Source organism: Triticum urartu, chromosome 2A (genome assembly GCF_056163025.1).
Source record: "Triticum urartu cultivar PI428250 chromosome 2A, HENAU_Tu73, whole genome shotgun sequence".
Classification (NCBI taxonomy): domain Eukaryota; kingdom Viridiplantae; phylum Streptophyta; class Magnoliopsida; order Poales; family Poaceae; genus Triticum; species Triticum urartu.
In genome coordinates this window covers 606,406,485-606,415,997 of record NC_141874.1, presented here as the reverse complement: position 1 = coordinate 606,415,997, position 9,513 = coordinate 606,406,485, and the positions used below count along the sequence as shown (strand labels likewise).

The 9,513-nt window shown below is 48.2% G+C and overlaps 1 protein-coding gene across 1 annotated transcript; it reads right to left on the bottom strand.

Moving 5' to 3' along the window:
• Positions 1–4,323: 4,323 nt before the first annotated feature.
• LOC125539132 (phenylalanine ammonia-lyase-like) lies at positions 4,324–7,002 on the bottom strand. Its single transcript, XM_048702500.2, has 2 exons — positions 6,447–7,002; positions 4,324–6,338 (listed from the first exon to the last, which is right to left on the bottom strand). The coding sequence occupies exons 1-2, from the start codon at positions 6,839–6,841 to the stop codon at positions 4,592–4,594; spliced, it is 2,142 nt and encodes a 713-aa protein (XP_048558457.1). The 5' UTR covers positions 6,842–7,002; the 3' UTR covers positions 4,324–4,591.
• Positions 7,003–9,513: the final 2,511 nt, after the last annotated feature.

Here is a 9,513-nt window from a genome sequence, read left to right as displayed (position 1 = left end):
CCGCTTTATCCAACAATACCGCCGAACCAAAGTATGACATGCTGGTAGGCAGTATGACTTATATCGCCCACAACTCACTTGTGTTCTACTCGTGCATATAACATCAACATATAAAACCTAGGCTCTGATACCACTGATGGGGAACGTAGTAATTTCAAAATTTTCCTACACACACGCAAGATCATGTGATGCATAGCAACGAGAGGTGGGAGTGTGATCTACATACCTAGTAGATCGACAACGGAAGCGTTTGGTTGATGTAGTCGTACGTCTTCACGATCCGACCGATCAAGCACCGAAACTACGGCACCTCTGAGTTCTAGCACACGTTCAGCTCGATGATAATCCCTGGACTCTGATCCAGCAGAGTGTCGGGGAAGAGTTCTGTCAGCACGACGGCGTGGTGACGATCTTGACGCACTACAGCAGCAGGGCTTCGCCTAAACTCCGCTACAGTATTATCGAGGACTATGGTGGCTGGGGGCGCCGCACACGGCTAAGGAAAAGATCACGTGGATCAACTTGTGTGTCTCTGGGGTGCCCCTGCCTCTGTATATAAAGGACTAAAGGGGGGAGGCTGGCCGGCCAAGGAGGGCGCGCCAGGAGAGTCCTACTCCCTCTGGGAGTAGGATTCCCCCCCCCCCCAATCCTAGTTGGAATAGGATTCGCGGAGGGGGGGGAAAAGAGAGAGAGGGGTCGGCCCCCTCTCCTTGTCCTATTCGGACCAAGGGAGGGGAGGGGCGCGCGGCCCATGTAGGGCTGCCTCTTCTCTTTTCCACTAAGGCCCATCATGGCCCATTTAGCTCTCGGGGGGGTTCCGGTAACCTCCCGATACTCCGGTAAAATCCCGATTTCACCCGGAACACTTCCGATATCCAAACATAGGCTTCCAATATATCAATCTTTATGTCTCGACCATTTCGAGACTCGTCGTCATGTCTGTGATCACATCCGGGACTCCGAACAACCTTCGGTACATCAAAATGCATAAACTCATAATATAACTGTCATCGTAACCTTAAGCGTGCGGACCCTACGGGTTCGAGAACAATGTAGACATGACTGAGACATGTCTCCAGTCAATAACCAATAGCGGGACCTGGATGCCCATATTGGCTCCTACATATTCTATGAAGATCTTTATCGGTCAGACCGCATAACAACATACGTCGTTCCCTTTGTCATCGGTATGTTACTTGCCCGAGATTCGATCGTCGGTATTCCAATACCTAGTTCAATCTCGTTGCCGGCAAGTCTCTTTACTCGTTCTGTAATACATCATCCCGCAACTAACTCATTTAGTTGCAATGCTTGCAAGGCTTAAGTGATGTGCATTACCGAGAGGGCCCAGAGATACCTCTCCGACAATCGGAGTGACAAAACCTAATCTCGAAATACGCCAACCCAACATGTACCTTTGGAGACACCTGTAGTACTCCTTTATAATCACCCAGTTACGTTGTGATGTTTGGTAGTACCCAAAGTGTTCCTCTGGTAAACGGGAGTTGCATAATCTCATAGTTATAGGAACATGTATAAGTCATGAAGAAAGCAATAGCAACATACTAAACGATCGGGTGCTAAGCTAATGGAATGGGTCATGTCAATCAGATCATTCTCTTAATGATGTGATCCCGTTAATCAAATAAAACTCATTGTTCATGGTTAGGAAACATAACCATCTTTGATTAACGAGCTAGTCAAGTAGAGGCATACTAGTGACACTTTGTTTGTCTATGTATTCACACATGTATTATGTTTCCGGTTAATACAATTCTAGCATGAATAATAAACATTTATCATGATTATAAGGAAATAAATAATAACTTTATTATTGCCTCTAGGGCATATTTCCTTCAGTTTGGACCTGAGTATCTCAGAGAACCAAATGCGCAGGACACAGAGAAGTTGTTGCCTCTTGGATAGGCTATGGGGTTTCCAGGAATGCTCAGATCAATTGATTGCATGCATTGGCAATAGAAAAACTGCCCCCAAAGGTTTGCGGACAATGTATTAAGGTCACACCAAAGAGGCCACTATCATACTAGAAGCGGTGGCATCACATGACTTAATTTGGCATGCTTTCTATGGAATGTCGGGTTCTCACAACGACATCAATGTGCTTCAACGATCTCCGGTATTCAGGATGCTTTGCAATGGGGAATCACTGTTGTGCAACTACACCATCAACAATCGAGACTACAACATGGGATACTATCTTGCCGATGGCATCTATCCTCAATGGGCGGCGTTTGTGAAGACCACATCCGAACCGCATGGCAATAAACAGAGTCACTTTGCAACAATGCAGGAAGCGGCTAGGAGGGATGTGGAGAGCGCATTTGGTGTGCTTCAAGCTCGTTGGGGAATTGTTCGTGGGGCTCCAATGATGTGGGAATCGAAAACTTTGTGGCGGCTTAGACATGTTCTGTACTTTTGCACAATATGATTGTCGAGGATGAGGGTGATGGTGTAGGCCAAACCAATGATTTTGAAGCACCTAGAGAACAAGTTGAAATTCTGGAAGATCAAGATGCAGCTCATGTTATGAACTTTCTGCAGATGCATCAAAATCTTCGAGATCATTAGGTGCATGCGCAGCTACTAAATGATCTTGTGGAGAGTTGTGCACTTAAAATAAATTTTATGTAAACAATATTTATGTTTGGTACCAACATTTGTTATTTACGTGCGACAATGACTTGTATGATCGACCTGCATGGATTTGTATAGATTTGAGAGTCCGGATTTGAGAGATGTGGATACCGGAGTGAAATATGAGGGTCCGTCCGAACGCGTTTGTGGGCGTGCCCAGACGCGTCCGCGGATGTATAGGGGGGCGGATTTGTCCAGTCCAGTTGTAGATGCTCTAAGGGTTTACTCCACCGGATCCCCTTTTATTTTTGGGATCAGTTAGGGCACATACAATTATGGCATATGGATACTGATACCCCATGACAAAAAATAGTTTGAGGCATCTACATTTTTTTCTCCCCAATGCAAGCTATCATTAATGGGCCTCATTAAGAGATAAAAAATAAAGACTCTAGTACACATGCATCTCTACATTTCACTCCAACCTTTTCACTTTTTGACACCGGACAACACTTTTTGTCTTCAAGCATCCGCCTCCTGAAAAGATCCCGTTTTCCTATCCGAACATGTTTATCTGATATCCGAACCTACATGACATGCGAAGCATCACCCTGAGACTATGTATTATACATGCCCTTAGAGCTGCCCTTACCGAGTGGCCTTTTTCACGCACATACAACTTGTTGCCTTTAGAGTTACACGTCTCTGTTACGAAAGCCATTCAACATGTCCATGTTGTTTCTTCCCAAGGAGGGGAACCTTTCCGGCTAACTGAGGTACTATTTACACCAGTCGAGAGCATAAAGCCAAAGCCAACTCAAGAAATATTCAGCATACGAGCATGCATAGTTTCCAACTCTGTTTATATTTGACTTGTTTGACCAGCACGTTGATGTTTGACATTGTCAATGATTGCCAACAACTCCCCTTATTATCAGAGATCATTTTGTTGACTGAGAATTACTTGCATATGTCCAAGGTCTAAATACATGTTTTTTTTAAAAAAGGAGGCAAAACCTCCGGCCTTTGCATCAATCGATGCACGAAGCCATCTTATTAAAAATAAAGTAGCAAAGTCTTATGGTCACAAGAGGCCCATAATTATAGTGCAAAACAAAAGAAAACATAAAAAAATGTCACATCCGGCGATACAGAGCAGACTACAATGCCTATACACCTAGCCTATTATCAGTTCGCCATCCAAATCGGCTGAAAAATTTCACCAACCCTAAGCTTCAACCCAGCTAGGCGCCCAACCCTCACTAGACATGCATTCCCTCAATGGGTTGGTGAGAGTGTGACACGTGAAGAAAGATGACTCGACTAGTTCAAGTGATACAGTGGTAAACCATGCAAGCTTCTCGATTAGTTCAATCCTACAACCGCCATTAGTTACAAAAAATAAAAATCTTTAGTTATCTAAAATATGTTTGTATCGCCAAGTGAAGTCGGAGAACATCGTAGACTCAAATTGGTAAATAGCAACACGTGGATACAAGACTAAGAAGAGAAGCCATCACATCGTGTTGATGGAACTAGCCACTATAGACATACAACTGACTAGTGACTATGTAGGAACTATTTTAACTTTCTCGTTTGCGGTCTATGTCGATGCGTCGTTTCCACATACCATATAACAAGCCAACAATAGATTCTTTGCAATTAAGAAAGCACAATAGATTGTTTGCACTATTTGAAGTTGTCTCAAGAACCACTAGACCATTGATCTAAAAAAAGGGACAAGTAAATTTATCATGAATATTTATCACACATTGTACCCTTTTAACTTACATCACAGTGGTTCTACTGGCTACCTATCACTACCAAAGCATGCAATTGCAATTTTTGGCAACAATCTGGCAGCTCTGTAAGAACATTACAAAACATCGACTTCTAAAGAAATCCAATAAAAAACAGTATTATCACTTATCAGCTAAGAACATCTGAAGCCTTCTCGACTTTGAAGCACACTATCTTCTCTTCAAGTACTCGATCCTCAGCAGATAGGTAGGGGCTCACCGTTCCACCCCTTGAGACACTCAAGTAGTGCGTCAATGTGCTTGCCCTGGTTCATAGCAACGAACACCTTGTCCACCTCTTCACCGGGAGACCTAGTCTTCTCCCCGGTCAAGTACACAGTTCCAAGCTCCTTGCGCACGAACCGGTAGAGAGGGTATGATCGACATTCAGCGATACGGTTTTGTTGTGTAGCAGTACCATTCTCCACGGCACTTCGGGCAGCCTCGACCTCCTTTGGAAGCACTGCACGGAGCTCCTGTTCAAATATGGCAAGTTTAGCAAACACTGATGTCTCCACATCACGCTCAGCCTCACCATTGGCCAAGGCATGCTCCACAAGAACTGCACGCATCTTCTGCATCAGTGGATAGTTGGCGCTGCAGGGGTCATCTGCGTAAGCAAACACCGCCTCACGGTCGATTGTGAGCAGCAAGTCCTTCTCACAGAAGCGCGCATTGTGGAGATGACCATTGTTGTTGGTGCTCAGTGTCTTCCTAGCCACAGTCTTCACACAACTCTTCACGGCGTTCTTGACATTCTCCTCAAGGTGGCGGAGGTCAATAGCCTGGCACAACGCGACCAAGAATGTCGAGGACATGAGCTTCAATATGTCAATGGCCTCGGCAGTCTTCCTTGAGGAGATGAGGCCAAGAGAGTTGACATCTTGGTTGTGCTGCTCTGCGCTCTGGACATGGTTGGTCACAGGGTTGCCCAAGAACTGGAGCTCGGAGCAGTACGAGGCCATGGCAATTTCGGCACCCTTGAAGCCATAGTCCAAGCTTGGGTTGCGCCCACCGGAGAGGTTGGAAGGAAGACCGTTGTTGTAGAAGTCGTTCACCAACTCCGAGAATTGGGCAAACATAAGCTTGCCAATCGCAGCAATGGCAAGCCTGGTATTGTCCATCGACACACCGATTGGTGTACCCTGGAAGTTTCCACCATGGATAGCCTTGCCACGGGAGACGTCGATGAGTGGGTTGTCGTTGACGGAGTTGATCTCTCGCTCAATCGACTTGGTGGCAGCACGGATGACCTCAATCTGAGGACCAAGCCACTGCGGTGACGTACGGAGTGCATACCTATCTTGCTTTGGCTTCATCAATGGGTCGAGCTCGCCGAGCTTCTTAGCAAGCATCATGTAGGAGCTGCCTTCGAGTATGTGCTCCATGATGGCGGCAGCCTCGATCTGCCCAGGGTGGTGCTTCAACTTATGGGTCAAGTGGTCGGTGTACTCTGGCTTGCCGTTCATAACCTCACAGAAGACAGCTGACAGGACCTCGGCGAGAAGACTAAGGATGTTAGCCTCGAAAAGGACCATGGATGCAAGCCCCGAGCCCACTGCCGTGCCGTTCACCATAGCAAGGCCTTCCTTGGGCTGCAGCTCGAAGAAGCCATGCTGGATGCCAGCAATCTTAAATGCCTCCGCCGCGTTAACCTTGGTGCCATCCGGAGCCGTGGCCATGGAGTTTGGGCGGCCGGTTACCAGTCCCGCAATATAGGAAAGCGGGACGAGGTCACCAGACGCGGTGATGGTGCCCCTAAGCGGTAGGCATGGTGTCACGTTGGCGTTGAGGAGCGTGGCGATCGTCTCGAGGATCTCGAAGCGGATGCCGGAATATCCCTGAAGCAGGGTGTTGACACGCACGAGCATGGCTGCCCTCGTCGCCGCAGCAGGCAGAACGTGGCCGTCGTTGCCATTGCCGAAGGCTCCAGCGTTAAGAAATCTGAACAGACAAGCAACACACGAAAAAATAAGACTTCCATAACTCACAGACAGAGATGATCAACAATTCAACATGTGAAATATAACTTGTTCGCGGTTTAATTCGTACCTAATGAGCTCCCTCTGGAGAGCGCCGCCCTCCTTGGTCCTCCGGTGAGAGGTGGCGCCGAAGCCGGTGGTGACACCGTAGCTGTCGGTGCCGTTCATCATGCTGTTCATGACCCAGTCGCTGCTCTCCTTGACGCGGCCGCGGGCGGACTCGTCGAGCTCCACCCTGGTGTCGCTGCCGGCAGCCACCGCGGCGACCATGGCAATGGTCAGGCTGGCGCCCTCCATGGTCACCACCGGCTTACGGTACTCCTCGACCATCCGCTTCACTGCATCCAAATGGCTACCGGACAGCTCCTCCGCCGCCTTCCCCCAGTTGAGCGGGTCGGCCCGCGCCGGCTGTGCCACGCACAGGCCATCGCCGTTGGCGGCAACGTGCCCGTTCTCGCACTCCATCGAGATATGCAAAGAAGTGCTAAAGCAAGCTAGTAAGCTAGAAGCCGGGCGGGTGTGTGCGTATCTGGATGAACTCTGGGAGTGGTGATGGATTGATCGGTGGCGCTGAAGAGGAGCTCAAACTGCAGAAGAAGGCGAGGCTCTTCTTGGAGATGAACGGAGGGAGAAGACGGGTTAAATAGGGAGCGCAGCTGGGCAGGGTCAGGGTGGGTGTGGGGGTTGGGTTGGTGTGGAGTGTGGAGCTGGATGGCCGGGTTGACCGCTGGATTGGTGGGTGCACCAGTGGCCGCTGGAGCGCACGGACCGGGTGGTGACTACGTACAGGCGCTCGGTGGCGGCATCGTGGCAGCTGCGCTTGGCCGGGGTGCGCAAGATGGTTGGTGCAGGGAAGAGAGGCAGAGCACGTCAGGTGTTCGGCCGTTTGTGCAGGCACATGGCAATTTCTCCTTTTTTTTTGGGCTTCCCTTTCTCCTTTCCGGAGGAGTGGAATTCATGTATCATTATAGCAATTCAACAGAGTGTTTGCCCATGTCGGCGCTCACCTCCAATTTACTGTGCACTCACATGCTCAAGCGTTCAGTGTTAATCATGCAGCACCATGTGCCTCTGTGTTAACCTACTTGATCAAAGCGTTCGAGTAGTGTTCTTCGGATTGTAGTGGCGTCGGCTGCTTTGTGCCAACCTGTTGCTGAAGGCAGCTTTACCTAATTTGGTGCCAGAATCGCTGCACTTGGAGATCCGAACATGCAACTTGTACTAATGTAAGCACGTCCTTTTGTCGACATTGCAACATTTAAAACAAGCGGGGCGGCTGCTTACACCATCTACTGGTACTAGTATAAAACTGCAAGAAAAGAAATCTTAGAAAACAGTTACACGGTCCTTGCTTTGACAGAGCAGCTTGGATTGTTTCTCCAAAAAATGCGAGTGAGGTTCTGCTGTCCACTGGGAAGGAGTTGTTATCTGCTGCTGATCCATACGCCTTTCAGTAGTGTAGTATTTCCTTCTGGGTGCGACGAACCTCGCATATTCTATTTAAATTTAGGGTACCACAAGGTCATGTGGTATTGATTGAACTCGTGACCTTCCTTCAGTATTTCCTAATGCGGTTTGACGCTTTCAAGCTGTTTTCCAGACATTATGAAATTAATTTGTTGGGAAGAACATTTCTGTTTAAAATGAGACGGTCCACCGGTCAGTCCTGCCAGGCAGTCCGTCGGTCAAGAGTCTCGCGGCACGAGCTGGGCGGTGATCCAAATCGCAATGTAGTATTTTTGTTCCTTTAGCAAGCACCATTGATCTAAAGAAATTGGGTGGTGCTTCGTGGTATTCCCTGCTAGTAGAAGATATCAGGTGATACGATGTATTAAGTGATACCATGATACGGACTTTTAGGAGCCGTCAGTCAAGAGTCTCGCGGCGCAGGCTGGGTGGTGATCGAAATCACAATGTGGTATTTTCTTCCTTTAGCAAGCACCACTGATCTATTGGAAGCTTCATCTGAAGAAAAGGAAACCAGGAAGCATTTATTTGCTTCTTGGTCATCTCTGCTGTCTCGTTCGCAAGTGAGTAAATGACTAGGGAAATTCCAGTTTGCGTGTAAAGCCATTCCATTCGGATGCATTCTCACTTTCTCAGTGCACACTTGACTTGGCAGACTTGGCTGGAAACTATGGAATGATTTCTTCCAAGGTTACATTTTCCATGTTCTCTCTTCTTCTTCTTTTTTGTTCAGACGGAATTGATGTTCTCCTTTTCAAAGACGAGTGATTGCAGTTTAGGGTAATCTGTATCGGTAACTGCAAGGAATTTTCACTGCTGCTGCCTGTAATTTGCACTGAAGATCAGTCGTTCGTGAGACACCTCTCCACTGTGACTGCATTAGTGAGTGGGCAAGTGAGCCCCAAGCTGCAGGAGCGTGTGGTTGGCTTTCCGTTCAGTTTCTGCACGCTGCTTTGGGGGAGCAGCTGGATCACTCGATCAGAGTCCAGATGGAGCCAAATTGCGCGTACGTACGCGTCATTTTAGCCCTCAGACGAAAAACGACGGGCATCCTCGCTCGCTGGCCCGCCGTTCGTTCGTCTCTTTAGCCTTCGACGACTCCGACAGTTGCACCCACGAGGAGCGAAAACGGAAGGAACGGCCAGCGTTCTCCGGTCTGGGTCTCGTCGGTCATCCGCATGCACACTGCACACCGTCGCAGGCATGCGTGTGAGGGAAAAAGATTGTGAGCCGTTGGGGTTGACGGGGCTGCCAAAGTTTGCGTCGGAATGTCGACCGGATCTTCTCGAGTGGTCAAGTCGTTGGCCACACGGAGTCAAAATGTGCTTCTAAAAATAGTTGGTGGGTCAGTCGGATGCATACATACGTATTTCTTTTTTCCGGGAATAATTTCTCTTCCTTTTAGAAGAGCTTTGGTGGCAGCATAGCCTATTTTTTGGAGGACGAAATGCATGTCGTTCGGCCGTGCTGATGCGAAGCTACTTACCGAGTAATATCGTGCAAAATTCCTGTGGTATTTGGTCTCTAGCTACATACACTGTACTTGTCCATGCAGTTTCTTCCGAACGAGGGAAACCTTTCCGGCTAAGTGAGGCACGATTTACACCAGCCGAGGGCATAAAGCCAAACACAAGTCAAGAAATATTCAGCATACGAGCATGCATAGTTTT

Coding starts and splice junctions, on each gene's coding strand:
- LOC125539132 (XM_048702500.2), bottom strand. CDS start 6,841: ATGGAGTGCGAGAACGGGCACGTTGCCGCCAACGGCGATGGCCTGTGC. Junction 6,339..6,446: donor CTCCAGAGGGAGCTCATTAG/GTACGAATTAAA, acceptor TTGTCTGTTCAG/ATTTCTTAACGCTGGAGCCT.